This window comes from Fonsecaea nubica (assembly GCF_001646965.1).
Source record: "Fonsecaea nubica strain CBS 269.64 chromosome Unknown Scaff7, whole genome shotgun sequence".
Classification (NCBI taxonomy): Eukaryota; Fungi; Ascomycota; class Eurotiomycetes; order Chaetothyriales; family Herpotrichiellaceae; genus Fonsecaea; species Fonsecaea nubica.
Window position 1 is genome coordinate 332,326 of NW_019173680.1, and position 16,696 is coordinate 349,021.

At 53.2% G+C, this 16,696-nt stretch overlaps 5 protein-coding genes across 5 annotated transcripts; 2 read left to right on the plus strand and 3 right to left on the minus strand.

Moving 5' to 3' along the window:
• Window positions 1–467: 467 nt before the first annotated feature.
• AYO20_01737 (hypothetical protein) lies at window positions 468–2,240 on the minus strand (the record flags this gene model as incomplete). Its single annotated transcript, XM_022640043.1, has 1 exon — window positions 468–2,240. One exon carries the CDS (start codon window positions 2,238–2,240, stop codon window positions 468–470), a length of 1,773 nt encoding a protein of 590 aa, XP_022503998.1.
• A 578-nt stretch (window positions 2,241–2,818) lies between these two features.
• AYO20_01738 (hypothetical protein) lies at window positions 2,819–5,792 on the plus strand (the record flags this gene model as incomplete). Its single annotated transcript, XM_022640044.1, has 3 exons — window positions 2,819–2,971; window positions 3,023–3,120; window positions 3,434–5,792. The coding sequence occupies 3 exons, from the start codon at window positions 2,819–2,821 to the stop codon at window positions 5,790–5,792; spliced, it is 2,610 nt and encodes an 869-aa protein (XP_022503999.1).
• Window positions 5,793–6,787: 995 nt separating this feature from the next.
• Window positions 6,788–7,983, plus strand: AYO20_01739 (hypothetical protein; the record flags this gene model as incomplete). The annotated part of the gene is made up of 2 exons (XM_022640045.1): window positions 6,788–6,824; window positions 7,019–7,983. 2 exons carry the CDS (start codon window positions 6,788–6,790, stop codon window positions 7,981–7,983), a joined length of 1,002 nt encoding a protein of 333 aa, XP_022504000.1.
• A 907-nt stretch (window positions 7,984–8,890) lies between these two features.
• AYO20_01740 (hypothetical protein) lies at window positions 8,891–12,380 on the minus strand (the record flags this gene model as incomplete). The annotated part of the gene is made up of 7 exons (XM_022640046.1): window positions 8,891–9,324; window positions 9,508–9,674; window positions 9,721–9,829; window positions 9,877–10,120; window positions 10,179–12,158; window positions 12,229–12,287; window positions 12,341–12,380. 7 exons carry the CDS (start codon window positions 12,378–12,380, stop codon window positions 8,891–8,893), a joined length of 3,033 nt encoding a protein of 1,010 aa, XP_022504001.1.
• A 929-nt stretch (window positions 12,381–13,309) lies between these two features.
• On the minus strand, window positions 13,310–15,958 carry AYO20_01741 (hypothetical protein; the record flags this gene model as incomplete). The annotated part of the gene is made up of 2 exons (XM_022640047.1): window positions 13,310–15,346; window positions 15,731–15,958. The coding sequence occupies 2 exons, from the start codon at window positions 15,956–15,958 to the stop codon at window positions 13,310–13,312; spliced, it is 2,265 nt and encodes a 754-aa protein (XP_022504002.1).
• Window positions 15,959–16,696: the final 738 nt, after the last annotated feature.

A 16,696-nucleotide genomic window follows, 5' to 3' on the forward strand; every position in this document is an offset into this window, starting at 1 on the left:
AGGACCCGAATGGAGCGAACGGAGCGCGTGTGGTGCGTGGTTGAAGCAGGAACTCGTTTCGCCCGAACAAAGACCAATGGATGGATGGATGGATTTGCCTCCCCGGTTGGTCGGTTGGCGACCCTTTGAAGAATCCACATTGCACTAGTCTAGATTAGACAATTCAAAACTCAACTCAGCCTGACGTGACCAAGGGCGACTTTGCTGAAGATAGAAGCCAGATACGTTGATCTCCCTTTCATGGGCAAGACAAGCCACCACTGTCAATCTGCGTGCTATTCCCCAATCAATGCGCTGTCCGGTTCTGCTCTCTAGAAACCTCAATTTGGCATCCTGGTCGTTTTCGTGTGTGTTTTATGGAATTCCCATTATCTTACAGTAAGCTTCCCCTGTCGCCCCCACCGATGAAAGGTGCACCGCAAAATCTCTCCCTGGAGCAGCGCTTGCAAAATCTAGAAATGCACATATCAAGAATCAGTTTTCTCGGGGAGGCTAAGTCCTCTCACATACGAACGTGAGGCACGGGCGTCACTTTCCAGCACGAGCAAGACATCTCGGGCCTGAATCTTCACGTCCCTGTCTTCGTCCCACTGACCAAACTGCTTCTCCCTCGGAGCGGTCCGAGCTCGATCAGGGGCCGGTGTCCCTGCTGTCGACGGAGCACCTGACGCTGTTGGTCTGCCTGGAGTCGCCGCAGGACTTGCTCCTGCTTTACCAGCATTCATCCAGTCATACGTTCTCGACTTCTTGCCGCCCAGGCGACTGCCAAATAATCCCGCGACGGCCATTCGTGCTGCCTCGTTAGCAGACTTGTGCTGTTGCTGTTCGGAGAATTTGCTCTCTGCCAGTTTCCTCTCCTTCTTTGTTGTCTTTTTCTCTGCGTCCAGGTTGGCAACAGTGACAGCCTCAGGCGTCGCATCGGGCCCGGTCGCCGTTGGGCCTGCTTCTTCTCTTTTGGCGGCTTTTCGTTTGACTCTCTTTTGCCGTCGTGCTTCCTCTGCAGCTCTCTCCGCCTGTGAAACTTTTTCGAACGTAGATATTAGACGCATAGGTCCAGGAACCTGCTCAGGGCGTACCGATGACTCGCTACCTGTTTGGGAATGCGTGCCTAGTTTCTCGTCAGCGCCAGAAGAAAGGAGTGGGGAATCCAAAACCCTACGCTTCAGACTGGAGCTACCTGCTGGGCTGGTGGCTCCATCAGGGACATCTGCTGCAGGCTTGGCCTGAACTGCGATATCTTGCCAGTCCTCCGGTACCTTTCCAGCAGAATGCTGCCGACGTTCTTGAGAGAGTCTTGAAGAGGTGCTCAGCAAACCAGTCATTCGAGCTCGTGTTGCCAAACTGATGACCTTCATGATGTCTGAAAGCCGCTCGCCCTTCTGTCCAGTGTCGAGAATCGCTTGCCCCTTGTCGATAATGCGCGAGGCGCCTTCCAGCCCATTGACTCGTACCGTAGGAGGAGGCATATGTTTTTGAGTATTGACTAGAACTCCAGACTGTGGATCAACCAGATGTTCGGTGATGCTGATGTTTCGAATCTTTTCATTGAGGGCTCCCCCCAACAAAAACATGTCCCAGAGTGGATGCTGGCTGTATCTAGACGCCTCCCAGTCGGCGCGAGCTTCATCCCTCTCTTTCGTCTCTTCTTCTGACGGTTGGTGTTCCCGGGTAGTATCCTCTGCTTGGTCTTGTTGCGAGGCACTTACGCCTCCGCTGGATCCCGGTGGGGGAAATGAATTGTTTTGATACTCAAAACTGCCAGAAGTAGCCGTCTGGGGAGTTGAAGTGCCAAAGTAGTCGTTCTGAACGAGCATCCTGGCCTCCTCTTCAATATTTATCCCAGTTCCAACTAGAATATCCTCGTAGTTGCGGTCTTCAGCTTTGTCAGGACGTTGAGGGGGAGGCATCAGTCCTTGCCCCGGGGGCGGCCCAGCTGAACCATTAACGGGAGCATTTCCACCTGGAGTGGTTGGCTGCGCGGTGGGGGTGGGAGGATAGCTTTGGGGAGCAGAAGGGGACTGGACATCGGGTGACAGTCTAGGTCTCTTCGCGGCTGGCGGTTGAAAATATTGCTGGGGTGAGAACGCTTGAGGCGAAGGTGAGGAGTAGTTCATGGCTAATGGAGGTGACTGAGGGCCAAGCGGGCTGGGTCTGCCATTTGCAGGGCTGAAGTTGCGCGAAAAGGACGTCTGTGTCTGCGGGAGCGGAGGTCGCGATGGCGCCGGCGGCGAGTGAGCCATCGTGATCGAGAGTCTGCCTTCAATTCCACCTCAAACCCTCAGAACCTCAACGTCTGTCTCTTTCTCTCCGAGCCTGGGTCTTGAATCCGAGTGAGCGTCGACTCACGCTCGGCCTCCTTCTTGTGCCAAGCATGCCTGATTCCACTTTGCTGACATCCAAAGTTCTGCTGATACGCAAGAGGAACGTGTCAGGAATAGAATTGTAGGATGAGTGGTGTGGTTGAGTGATGCGATGATGGTCAAAAGCGTAAACCGCGGGTAAGGGCAGCCTACTCAGAGAAGTGACCCAGAGTCCCAAGGCCGCACTCAGTCACGTGATCTGCCTGTTCCTCCACCCCAACTTCCTGTTGACTTTGGTCCGCTGTTTATCCAAAACTACATTTTTATCAAGTCAATCAAACGCGTCTGGCAATGAATGGCGAGCAGCATCCGCGACGTTAAGAACTCTATTTCGGCGACATAACGAATGCCCTGATCTAGGGGATTTGTTCTATGCGTGCACCTCTCATTCTATCCCACCCATCCCTCGATCTCTCCCAGTCTCCGATCCTGCCTCCTACGATTTCTCCGTGAGAAGCATGGCTACGAAAAGAAAGGCTGCGGCCATGACTGCCGTGGAAGATGATGAACCAGTAGACCCTTCGGATGAGCTTGTGTTTATTGGGTTAGGTGGTTGTCAAGAAGTTGGTCGATCGTGTCATATCCTACAATACAAGGGCAAGACTGTCATGGTGAGGTGCTCGAGACACAACTGGATCAAACAAAGTCTGACAAGCGTGTAGCTCGATGCTGGCATGCACACAGGTCGGGAAGGGATGTCGGCCATGCCCTATTTTGACGACTTCGATCTAAGCACTGTGGACATCCTGTTAATCAGCCAGTAGGTGAACCTCTCCTTTTCTGATCGCATTGCTTTGGAGAATGAATTTGAGCAGGTTGGGCAGAAAACAAATGGGATTTTCTTGCTCGACATTCATGAGGCACGCTGCATCTGGAAGCAGCTGGGTTCGACGGTCATGCTCGAAGAGATCTTGTACCTATAGGCAGACACCAATACAATCTTGTTCACCTATGATCCTCGTTCCTCCCTCTTGTCCTCCGTTTCTGGCCTCATCCCAGTCGTTTATCTGCTCGGCCCCCAGGGCCTTTGTTCAGACTGCTCAGAGTTGGATGCTAACTGTGATCTCGTGCAGTTTCCATCTGGACCACGCAGCCGCACTGCCTTATGTCCTCGCCAAAACGGACTTCAAAGGGCGCGTATTCATGACACATCCAACCAAGGCAATCTACAAATGGCTGATCCAGGACTCTGTCCGAGTGAGCAATACAACATCTACTTCGGATCAAAGGACCTCGCTGTACACCGAAGCTGACCACATCTCTACTCTTCCTCAAATTGAGACGATCGACTTCTACACGACGCATACCGTTTCGGGCATTCGGATAACACCGTATCCGGCCGGGCACGTCCTTGGGGCTGCTATGTTTTTGATCAATATCGCTGGACTCAACATCTTCTTTACCGGGGACTACTCTCGAGAGCAGGACCGACATCTTGTGGCTGCCGAGGTTCCAAACTCCTCGAGTGTGGGCAAGATAGATGTCCTCATCACCGAGTCTACATTTGGCATTTCAAACGCACCTCCCCGCGCAGAGCGGGAGACTGCTCTCCTGAAGTCTGTCTCCAACATCTTGGGCCGTGGTGGGAAAGTTTTGATGCCAGTTTTTGCGCTCGGTCGAGCACAAGAGTTGCTGCTCATCCTCGAGGACTACTGGCAACGGCACCCGGAACTCCAGAAGTTTCCCATCTATTACACCGGCAATACGGCACGAAAATGCATGGTGGTGTACCAGACGTATATCAACGCCATGAATGACAACATCAAACGCATCTTTCGAGAGAGAATGGCCGAAGCTGAAGCAGCTGGCAACGCGAAAGGCGTCAGTGCAGGCCCCTGGGACTTCCGGTTTGTGCGAAGCCTGCGAAACCTAGACCGATTTGACGATGTGGGAGGATGTGTAATGTTGGCATCGCCTGGCATGATGCAATCGGGCATGTCCCGCATCTTGCTCGAAAGATGGGCACCCGATCAACGCAATGGAGTCATAATGACAGGTTACAATATCGAAGGCACCATGGGCCGGACTATTCTGTCAGAGCCAGAGATGATCCCCGCCATCATGAGCGGGGGCAATACAGGCCTGGGCAACACCATGGGTCGCAGAAACAAAGACGACGATGCCGCTGTGATGATCCCCCGACGGTGTTCGGTGGAGGAATTCCAGTTCGCAGCCCACGTTACCGGAGTTGAGAATGTAGAATTCATTGAGCAAGTCGCTGCACCCCACGTTATTCTAGTCCACGGAGAACGTTCCCAAGCGGCACGACTCAGATCGAGGCTCCTGGATCTGAACTCGCGCCGATTGACAAGCAATCCGAACGCACAACAAACAAAAGTGTACAGCCCAGAAAATGGCGCAGAAATCAAAATTCCCTTCAGAAAGGACAAAGTGGCCAAAGTGGTGGGAAAACTGGCACAGATTCCTCCTCCTGCATCTGCCGAAGAGGATGATACGAGAGTGGTCAGTGGAGTTCTGGTACAGAACGGCTTCAAGCTCAGCTTGATGGCGCCGGAGGATCTTCGCGAATACGCCGGCCTCACCACCACGACTATTCTGTGCCGGCAACACATCACTCTGGCTGCAGCTGGCGTGGAGCTCATTAAATGGGCTCTGGAAGGCACTTTTGGGAGCATTGAGGAGGTCGGTCACATCAAGGCCGAAGTAAATGGGCATCCTGTCAAGGTCGAGAGCGATAAGATGAATGGAGAAAACGGGATGAAAGCCGAAGAAGAAGCCGACGAGGAAATTGTCGCGGAGCCACCGCGAACGTTCCTCATCATGGGGTGCGTCACGCTCAAGTGGTCGGGACGGGAGAAGCAGGTCGAACTGGAATGGGAAGGCAACACCATGAACGATGGTATTGCAGACGCAGTCATGGCTGTACTAATGACTGTGGAGAGCAGTCCGGCAGCCGTCAAATACTCATCGAGCAGGTCGGCTCATTCACACCATGGCCACGAGCATGACAATGGCGTCAAGCCACTGACCAACGAACTGATCAAGCTCTCTCCCCAGGATCGGTTCTCGAGACTATGTATGTTCCTGGAAGAACAGTTCGGTGATAACATCACCCCGATAAACAAACCGCGCACAGTTCACCCACCAGACCGCAAAACCCAAGTGTCTGGTGGAATCGAAGGGGTCAAAAAAGAGGAGAACGACGAGGAGGAGGCGGCGGATGATTCAGATGAGGAAGCTGATCTTGAACGTGCTGAAGCCGAAGAGCGCGCAAGGCTGGCCGCAGTCGGGATTCCCGTACCAGGACTGGAAATCCGGTTCGACAAACATGTGGCAAGGTTATGGCTGGAGAATCTGGACGTGGAATGCGCTAATGCCGTCCTACGAGATCGGATCAAGGCCGTCGTGGAGAGAGCGGTGGAAACTATTGCTCCTCTTTGGGCTGTGCATGGCCAGAGGCCCAAGGTCTGAATGCCATTCCAATCGTGCCCAGCAACGAGACCTTCTCTCTCTACAGATGCCTTCCATCTACGAGGGACTCAACAACGAGCAATCGAGAGCTTCATGACACGGAATAACCTCTGCAGTGCGGGCATGCTCCATCACGAAGACAAAGGACCTTGTTGGGGGACCACAACCACAGTCGAATACAACCAAGCCAAAACGTCGTTGACTGGTTCGTTGGATCTGCAATGACCCGATAGAGCACGCAAGTTACAAGCGTGGATCCGAGGAAGATTACATCTACACTCCTCCCGGGAAATCCTCATACTCGTATGCCTTCCAAATCGGGTCAAGACTGGGGCACCAAGTATTTCTGCGGGGATTCAGTCAATCACACCCGAGACTGAGCGAAAAGGGGGCACACCAACGGGCTGAACGGGGGAGGATCCATTTTCTGGTTACGACTCGACATTCCTGTGTCAGAAGTCCAGATACCACCACCACCACCTCCTCCCCTCCCCACGACAAACCCTCCACGGTGGTGAATTACCCAGGGACTTGCCCAAGACACCTCGGTATGTAGGTAATAAGAGATGTACCCAAGCCCGTGTGTGCCAGTCCTGGCGAGCGTGCCACATTGGGGGCGGGATTTTCTTATACATGACGGAGTCAATACATAAATCCTAGCGCCCATCAGGCCATCACGCATTCAGTCAGTCAGTCATTCAAATCAGTCAATCAGTCAGCTACTAGGTAGTCAGTCAATTCAGTTCAATGTTGTACGACGAAAAAGCATATGCTGTTTCTTCCTCGAGAATATAAACTCAAAACTCGAGTCTGTCCTCTTCTTTTCTTTTGTTGTCTGAATATATATTCTAGCCATTGCATACCATATACGGGTGGTGTGTATACATCCATCTCTGAATTGAGCATCAAGCCGCTTCGTGGCGATCAACAGTACCATCCCGGTCCCGGTCCCCTTGAGCGTCCACAAAAGGGCGGAAGGAAAGATAGGGAGCGCAATGACAACGACGACTATGAAGACCGCGATAGTCACTGGTACGTACATTACATATCTCACCTCTCTTCCCCCATCCCCCTTCATCTTCACCACCATCACCAAAACCATACATACATACATAGCTCCTTTTGACCCCCCCCCTTTCATTGCACTTCACCATCCGTCCATCCAAAGAGAAGAACCGCACCGAGTTCTTCCCAAACGCAGAGATCTAACTCTTCCCCCCCAACAGGCGGCTGCAGCGGCATCGGTCTCGGACTGGTGAAGCACCTCCTCTCGCAGCCCGACTGGCGCGTGGTGATTGCCGACATCCGGGCGGACGCGTACCCAGCGATCGCGGGGGACCTCGGTGGTGACAGCATCAGACACGTCTTCGTGGCCACCGACGTCGGGTCGTGGGAGTCGCAGGCGGCGCTGTTCCGCGAGGCGTTTGCCTGGTCGGGCGGACGCATTGACTTTCTGGCCGCGAACGCCGGCGTCGCCGAGAAGGAGCACATCGCGCTGGCGAACCCGGCGGCGGCGGACTACGAGGCCGACGAGCCCTCGAAGCCGCCCATGCTGTGCACGCAGGTGAACCAGATCGGGGTGTTTTACGGCCTCAAGCTCTTCATCCACTACAGCCGGCGCACGGCGCGGGGTCTGCTCAAAACCTCGTCGTTGTCCCAATCCGCAGTCGCCGCGGCGGGATACAACCCCAAGATGGTCATCACGTCGTCGTGCGCGGGACTGTACCCCTTCTCCGTGGCGCCCGAGTACTGCGCGACCAAGCACGCGGTGCTGGGGCTGACGCGGGCCGTGGGCCGCCTGCTGTACGAGACGGACAACATCGCCGTCAACTGCATCAACCCGGCGTACGTGGAGACGGGCCTGTCGCCGGCGAGCGTCACCGCCGGCTGGCCCAGGGAGTACATCACGCCCGTGAGCACCATGGTGCGGGCCTTTGTCGAGCTCATCTCCGAGACCGGCCGGGTCGAGGGGGACGGCAAGTCCGAAGGGGTCGACGGCCAAGTCAAGACGGGCCAGAGCGTCGAGTGCGTCGTCGACAGGCTCTTTTACCGTAAACCTCCGGATTACGCCGACGAGAGCCAGCGCTTCCTCATCGAGCAGACCTTGGACCTGCAGACCGGCCTGTGGTGGAAGGGCGCGCGAGAGCTTTTCGCAAAAAGACAGCAGCAGCCTCCTATTTCTTCGCAGTAGACTGGAGCAAGACGGTGGAGGGGCACACACAGAGAGAGAGAGAGAGGAACGTGGGAAGGACGAGATATTTATGTATGGACTTAGGGGGTCCAAGGGCAGCATATGTCCTACCTAGACACACTAGGTACATGTGTTCTGGGTGGACAGTTCGCGAAACGCAAAGTCGTTGTCGACATCGAGACAATCACTGAAGCCAAGGAACGTACAGAAAGTAGAGGGAGGGATTGAGGTTGCTACTGGCCGTCGTTTTCCTGTTCTTCTCGCATCAAGTACTACGGGCCCTTTGTACGTCGAACAAGCAGTCATCGATAATCTCTCAATGTACTGTCCTGTCACCTCGTTTGCTAGACTCGACCAAGAGCCGAGACACATCAAACGTATGCCATCTAATTGGGATTGCTATCTAGCTCTATGCCTGAGGAACCTCCACTCCCACATCACTCGTGACCACAAAGTGTGGCCCGAAAGTGGTCATATCACAATGAGGACATGCCTTCCAGTAGAATATCGGTGCCTCAATTTGATACTTTGATACGACGACACGACGACACAGGCCGCGCAAACAATGGCTCAGGCCTCCACCCTCCCTGAGTCTCGCAGCACACTGTTGTCGAGTCTCAACTTGAGTCCAGCAGAAAACCGATGCCGAATGTAGAATGAAGCGGTGCAAAGAAGGGGAAAGAGGGAAGAAGCGAAGGAGGGAATATGGGGCATAAGGGGTATCATGGGGCTGTCTTGTTTATCTGTTCCGAACGATCGCCAGATGTAATCATCCTGTCCTGTGTCTGAGTGTCTTTTCTGTCTTTCGATGCGTGAACCCAAACCGCAGAATTTCCATCCGTTGCAGGTCCCTTTGTCAAACCGGCGATTTTCGTCCGGTAGACGTTTGGCTGCTAAAGGCTCGGTGCTATGGCGGATCGACGTGTCCATAGTAGTCGTGACCAAATGGAGCCACTGTTTCATTGCCATTTCCATTTCGAGATTCGATGCAGTCGTGGTTGGGAAAGCCGTCAACAGACATCGTTCCAACGTAATATCGTTCTAGGAACATCATGCGTGACTGGGAAGAGAGCGAAACGCCTGGTGACGGGTTGTGGTCTGACGCGCCAGTCAAGGGTAGGTCGTCCTCAGAGTCCAAATCGAGATCGACATCGACATCGGGATCGAGACACGAGAAGGCTGAAGGATCGAGGATCGGCCGCGGATGGCGGTGATGGGTGCGGGTGTCAATCGAGTGTTGACGCTTGTCCACGTGACCATTCTCTCCGTTTTGCAACAGGTCATGTTCGCCATCGTTTTCCAGTCGTCCCACTATGGTACTGGCTTGCGATGAGAAATGACCTTCACATAACGGTGATCAGCGCTCTGACAGGGGGGTTCAATGTGCGGTGCTGGGGCTGGTGCTGGGGTGCGAATGGGCAAGGGTGATTCGGGGTGGCGGTGATGGTGCCGGGGAGGTGAATAATGATGTTGGGGATAGGACATATTCTCGACATCAGGTTCATGACGCATTCATGATGGTACCTTGATGTTGAGTCTGTCGTTTGACTTGTTCTCTTGCCCAACGTGCTGCGTTGATGGTCCGTGGCGAGAACTCTCGAGTTGTTCGCGTTTCTTTGATGAGCTTGGTAACCCAGTCTTGTCGATAGTACTCTGAAAGCGATCCGTCGGGGAAGGTCTCGCTGAGGTCACTGGAAACTGTCAGAAAGAGCAGGAGGAGTCCGGAACAGCACATACGCGATAATGCCCATGCAAGCTCTGAGTAGACCCTCGTTATGGTTCATGTCCTGGGAGACGGTCTGCAAAAACTCGAAGATAGGCTGCACATAAGTTTGCAGGAGGGCAGCTGTCACCTAGTTAGCGTCGGAACATTTACATTGGAAGATATCATACCTTTTTCAGTGCCCTTGAAGGCCAGGATCAGGCCTGACCATGCATCAGCAATACCTGAGCGGAGAGAAACGATATAGTCCAGCATATCGAATGAGACATCGCTCGCAACAGAAACATTATTGGCTTGCTGGAGAACCCCGGCTACCACAGTGACGTATGTTTCGAAATGTACACCAATGCTGGTAGCGATATCACCAAAGGTCTCCAAAATGGGCGGCTTCAGTGAGTTGGAGAGCTTGTCGGACTAGAGGGAATTGTTAGTTGCATGAAGACGGATGAGTGAGGGTTGGGAGAAGACAAACCCTGAGATCGTTGAGTAAGTAGTTCATAAATGTATCGCAGTACGGCCGCGCCTTGTCCTCCAGGGCACGAACAATGTCGCTGACAAGCCCAATAGCCAGGGAACACATGTCCGGAGCATCCTGATTCCCTAAAGCATTGTAGAGATATGGAACGAATGAGTCCATGTACTTTAGGAAATCGCCAGCCAATGCATTTGCCAATCCACTGACAATCTGGAAAATGACTTCGGGGACGCTGGTCGTGCCAGTGACGTTAAGAAGCTCCAAACTGATTTGCATGATCCGATCAGCCTGTGGTCCAATGTTCTGTTCGAGTCGTTGGACAATGGCGAGCAGAACGCTGCTAAGGCTGACTTGCAACTCCTCTAGAGTAATCTTATCGTCAATACTGACAATCTGCTTCTGCATGGGAATTGTGCTCTCAAGACGCTGGATGATGACGTTAGACAGTTCAGCGACGATCTGCAAGCTGTCGTGAGCGGCATTTGTGACGAAGCCACCAAGCACTTCATACGCAGCCGTGCGAAGTTGGTTGTTACCACCTTCCTTCTCGGTTACAGCCAGCAGAGAAGTCACACTGTCTTGGAAATGCGGTGTCAGAGCATTTGAGGATGCACCGTCCTCACCAACAAATCGCTCGGTGAGATTGAGAAGAGCCAAACAGCAGGATGCGGCAATCTTGGGATTGCTCATCAGTCCGGCAAAAAGGGCCGACATAAGAGGCTGCAAATGTGTTGACGGATCGATACACTCGGAGCAGTAGTCGCAGATCCTGCTCAGGGCAAATGCCGCAGAGTCTTGAACTTGAACAACTGGGTCTTGCATCATTCCGATCAAGACGGGGAGAGCTTGTTTAACCAGAGGATCGAGTGTTTTAATGTCAGGACCGTCCATGATTGCTCCGAATGATGAGACGGCAGCATCTCTCTTGGTCCAGTCATCGCTGCGTAGGTTCGCCTCGACAAATTGAAGAACCACCGGGACCAATTCACCACCTATTGTCTGTGCGTAGAGTTGGAGACATTGATAAGCAGCGCGGGCGACGTTGTATTCATCGTCGGCATCGTCCTCGGAGACCTTGGTCATCAACTGAAGCAGGACTGGGACAACCTCGCGTGCGGCGACTCTGGCGAAGTTAAAGTAGGGCCGCAGCTCGGTGGATCCTTCCTGTTGTGCCTGCTGGTTATCATCTTCGATGCTGATCTCCTCTTCGCAGACGGTGCACCAGAATTCAATAGCCAATTTTGCCACATCCTCTTCATCGTTCTTCATGCCGCCGATGGTCAGACCGAACAAGGCCTTTTCCATGTAGAATCTCATCTTATCATAATAAATGCCCATGATACGATTCAGACAACCAAAAGCAGCCGCCTGAACCCGAGTGTCAGGGGATTGTGTAGCCTCGCACACGACTTGCATGATGTAGTTTCTCTCGCCTTCGTTCTCAAAATTGCTGCGGATGAATTCGGTAGCATCACTGAGCGCTGACAAGGCCGATAGTCGAACATCCTGGTTCTCCTCCTCTTTCCGCGCTCCCTGAACAACGGCGGTCAATATTGCGTTGGAATATCCAACCAGGGACTCTCTGAGCTCGGCATCGTCCGATTCACAAATGAAGCCGATGGTCGTGAGACTGGACTGTTTGAGTTTGTCGTCACCAGCACCAACGTTGTGGACAAGGGCCGGTAACAGGTCAGGCCACTCGCTGCGCGGGAGTTCAATTGCGGCAATGGTCGCAATCAATTGAGCAGCCGAATTGGCGGCTTGAGGAGTAGAGGTGAGGGTTTTGACGGCCAACTCCTTGACCTGGGCCTTGATTTGAGGGTCAACACCCTGCAACCATCTTGCCTGTACCTCTCTTAATCTGGTCACGTCACGGTAGGAGAAGGCGTTTTTCAGGGCGAGACCGGCGGCTTGTCGGACGGCAGGACTGGCTTGATCATTGGCAAGTTCTCTGGAGAGGATAGACAGGTATTCGGACTATATTTGGCATCCGACGGTCAGTTGGGACCTTTATAACGCTGGTGTGCGGGATAGGGATGGGACATACAAAATTTCCTTCGCGGGCTTGTCTGAGCTGTTCTTCAGCACCGCCACGGATCGTGGCATCTAGGAGAGATCAGTGCCATGCCGCAAGCGAGAGACGTAGGAGATAATCCTACCGGGAGAGAAAGTGTTCTCTAGGACCGCTCTGACGTCCATGATGGCTGGACCGAGCAGCGGTCTAGGAGGCAGAAGGCGGACAAAACGAGGAATTCCGGGCTCTAACTTGAATAGCAGGCAAAGAAGTATGTCAAAGTGGAAGAATGACACAGGCCTGGAATTCAAGGAGAGAACGACCTGTAGATACTGGCGAGTCGAACGGGCGACGGAATGGGGTCAAGATGAGAGAGAGAAGGACAAGGTGGTTTGAGATTGTGTGTGCAGGGCTGCGGGTTTGGTGTGTGTTTTGCTAGAGGGCAACTGCAAGTGGGATGGATTTGTTGATAGACTGCGGTCAGGCTCGCGCTAACTGGGCTACCAGGCTACTTAACCTGATCGTTTACGTAGTCCAGGTCAAAGGCTGCACCCAAGCTGCAGGGCCGAACTGAGTGGTCAAATTTGCGGATCTGCCAAACAGCTGGCTCGCTACATACCTCCCAAGTTCATACCCTATCGCTATGGACTATGCGCTGCCTCGACTGACGCCCGCATTGCATCAGCTGGGCACCTCGCACCCCAGAAAGTCCTTAGGGTGTTACATTACATTATTGTGGCGGCCGCCCGCCTGCGCTTGGACGCTCCCAGTGGCTTCGACCTGCCAACCTGCCAACGCTAGATGGCGCCACTCAGGGGCTCTGCGTTCCTAATGCTGCCATTCTGCCAGCCTTGATCAGCCTCGTCCCATCTCTTACAACCCCTGCACCACCAGTACAATGTCTGTAGTTTAAGCGTGGTGGTACAGAATTACCTACGAGTGACTGCGTTTTTGCTACTGATACTAATGTACTCGATCATCTAGGAACAGACACTCGTCTGGGTCAAACAAGCCAGGCATCGCGTGGCCCGGTTCTATCACAGCCTCCGCCTCGACCGCAGCCTCATGCCTGGGGAAGCCCGCACCCTCTCGACACCCGTGAAACTTTATGTCGTCACTCCGTCATGAGCTCGTCTTCTTCATCAGTGGCGTCAGGAGCACTGTCGTCGGCGTCCAAGTCCAAGACCACTAGTCCCATCCCACTTTCGTCGAGGACAGTGACCACTCTCCTTCCAACCCTCCCATTCACATCAAGCCTGACGGGCTTCATCACACCGTCGATTCTCCCTCGCTGGAAAACGTGCCGGACATCCCAGGGTCCTTCACCGTCAATAGTGATGTCTTTCCAGAACAGGTTGACATCAGAGGCCGTCCGGGCAAGAACTAGAAGTGCTTCGTCGTCGACAAATTTCGCATCAAGGACCTCCTGCACCTCGGGGATCGCGATCGACTTCGACTTCATTGTGTTCTTGACACCCTTACCAGCTCCTTGTCGCAGCTCTACCACGACATGTCGGAGAAGGGCTTTCTCTTGGCGATCCGTGGATATCATAAAGAGCCTGTACAGGTTGGGGTCGCTGTCGCTGGGGATGACTCTGACGTCCATATTCCCGCCAACACACTCACTAGGCAGCTCTTGCAGATAGCTCGTGAGGATGCTCTTCCTGAATGTCTCTGCGATCCGCTCAAACACCACCTCACACTGCCTCTGCAGTCTGTCGACCAGTTCTCCCAGAGTAGGCATCCTCTTGTCTCTATTCCCGCTGGTCCGGCGTTTCGTGAACTCGGCATAGAATCCTAGATCCGAATCGTCATCAAAGGATGTGGGCAACGCAGTTGGTTGCCCCTTGGTCTCGTCCAAAAGATATTTCTTCAGTCGACTTTCGTTCATCGCGCCTCCCACATAGTCTAATACCAGCCTCAACTCCCCCTCTCCTGTCCACAGCTCTCTCAATTCTTCCGTCTTGTCACTGTCTTCCTCCAGCGCCTCAACATCGCGCTCCCATTTCAACCATCTGATGAACGTCGTAAACTCTCTTGTTTCTGCAATGACATCAAGCAAGAGGTCTTCACCGAGGATACCCAGAGCGTCAAAGGTCTCCGTCACCCTCTTCACGTTCTTTTCGTCTAGTCCAAGCTTAGAGCTGGTGGGTCCAAACCTGGCAAGGCCGTCGAGTCTTGACAACACAGCCAGACTTCTTTCCACGGCAGGAAGGAGACATTCACTTGTCATCCTCCTCACAACTTCAAGACAATCCCCTACAGCGTTCTCCCACCGCTTTAAACCCCTATCTCCAACCTGGTCAACCAACCACTCCCTCAGTATAGGATCACAGATGCCTGTAACGGCGAGATGATGGACCGCAAAGACAAAGTCCGCATTCTCATCTCCTTCTGCGAGAGATTCGTTGATATTGCGGAGAAATCTGCCCGGTAAGTCAAATGCAGCTTTGAGTTCGGCGACCAATTGCGTCCGGACCTGCGAGATGTATCGGAGCAAGTAGCCTAGTTGTGAGACTTTCCTTGCTACAAGCGGCAAGTTACGTCCAGTTTGAGGTATGAAGCTCAAGTCAAGGCTGAGTAAATGTAGCGACGAAGCGGCTCCCTCTTTTGGCGTCTGTTCGATGACAAGGAAAACTGTTGAAAGGAAGGGATGACTTTCCATTTTCAGCACCCTTGACGCTCTTCCAGTTGCATGCCCTGGAGGTAGAATCCCCTTCAGATCGATAGTTCCTATATCAAAGGAGTCAAAAACTCTCAGCTGAACCATGCACCCGCCGTCTTCGTCGCTTAATCCCGCTAGCAGGGCGTCGACACCACCAGACCCGGTAGAGCCGTTATTGCCGCCTCCATGAAACAGAACATCCACACTGCTCCGAGAACTAAACACATCATCATCCGCACCGACGCCTGTAGGGGGCAACGTCGCAAGCCTTGGTAGGGATGCCTCCACGTCAATACTGCTTATCTCACGGGGCAAGTCGGCTTTCAATTGAAGAAGTCTGTCCACGTCAGCACGGAGGCCGAGAATCTGATCGAGGGAGACACTCGAATGTGGCGCATCGAGACGGGAGCGGACGGTGGTGGGGGAGGGATCGACGAAGTGTGTTGTCCAGGAGATGGTTGTGACGTTTGGCCGCGAAGGTGTGGTCTGAGAAGTAGTGACAGAGGAGACCCTAGAACTCCGTGTTCGTGCCTGTGTCTGTATCGGTAGTGGTGATGATACAGAAGATATCGCTTTCTGGGCCTGACTGGGTATTCGATGAGCAATTTTGCCCGTCAAAGTATTTATGAGTGTAAAGCTGCCATCCGTGCAGGCAATCGCGAGTATTTGGCCTGTACGTGCATCCCCGTGGTTGGGACGTAAAAATTAGCTCCTTATTTCTTTCCAGGCCAATGATCCAAGCTCAAGGAGCACCATATCTCTCAGTCCTGGCCTCTGGCATCGTCTGATCGGCCGTGTGATGGGAACGAAGAGGAGAACATAGGCGTAAAAAAATCACTTACCATCCCTCCTCCACGCCAGAGCCCTTACGTTTCCTCCAATGCCCTTCTCTGCGGCGGCGTCCCCGATCATGTCAACATCCTTCTCCTCCTCCTCATCTCTGGGAAAGTTGAGACCAAAGACTCTCTGCCCATTCAACCTCCAAACATCCACACTCCCTTTGCCCGTGACCGTCGCGACAAGGTCTAGGGTCGGACAGTACGCGAAAAGGGGAGGGACGAAAGGGTCGGTAAACATGCGCTTCGATATTTGATGCATTGTTGAGGCAGATTCGCAATGCTACAGGGTGGTGCGGCTGAGGTATTGGACTGGGGCAGGCATCCACGAGGTAAGTGATGCGCGACTGGAGGAAAAGCAGAATTGAGGATCAGCGGATCTTTGTTCAATCGAAGACTCTCATGATCATCGTTCCGTTCCAGTATCTGCAGCGTAGAGTGAATATGAGAACTGGCTAGGATTATGTGGTGCTGCTCAATGGAGCCCAACTCCTCTCAGCGACGCGTGTCCAGGCCCGATTGATGATGCACGCGTCAAGGAAAGCGAACCGCGAAGGATAGAGAGAATCCAAAGGTGAAATTCGTGCTAGGCATGAAGTCATCTAGTCATTAAGTTATAATCATCATCATGCATGAGTCTGTGTCCTTACAGACGTTTGTACAGAGGTACCTAGGTAATTACTGGTAGTCTATGTCTAGGTTGTCGGGAAGAAATTCCGCCAAGCCTTATAACGCAGCCTCGTTGATTGGAGGCGAGGCTGAACGAAAGAGGCTCTGCCACTTGCTCATCCCTTTTCTTTTTCAACTTTTAGGGTCTAAGCGAGGTATCCCCAGAGGAGAAGTCCCCCCTCCCTCGACAAGAGAAAATTTCTCAACCGATTCGTCACTTTTAAGCCACCATTGTCCCATTCATTAGTACATCGACTTCTATCCTTTCCTCAACCCGGAAAACTTCGCTCAAACGAGGATCCTGCTGTGAACACCATAACATTGAGTAACT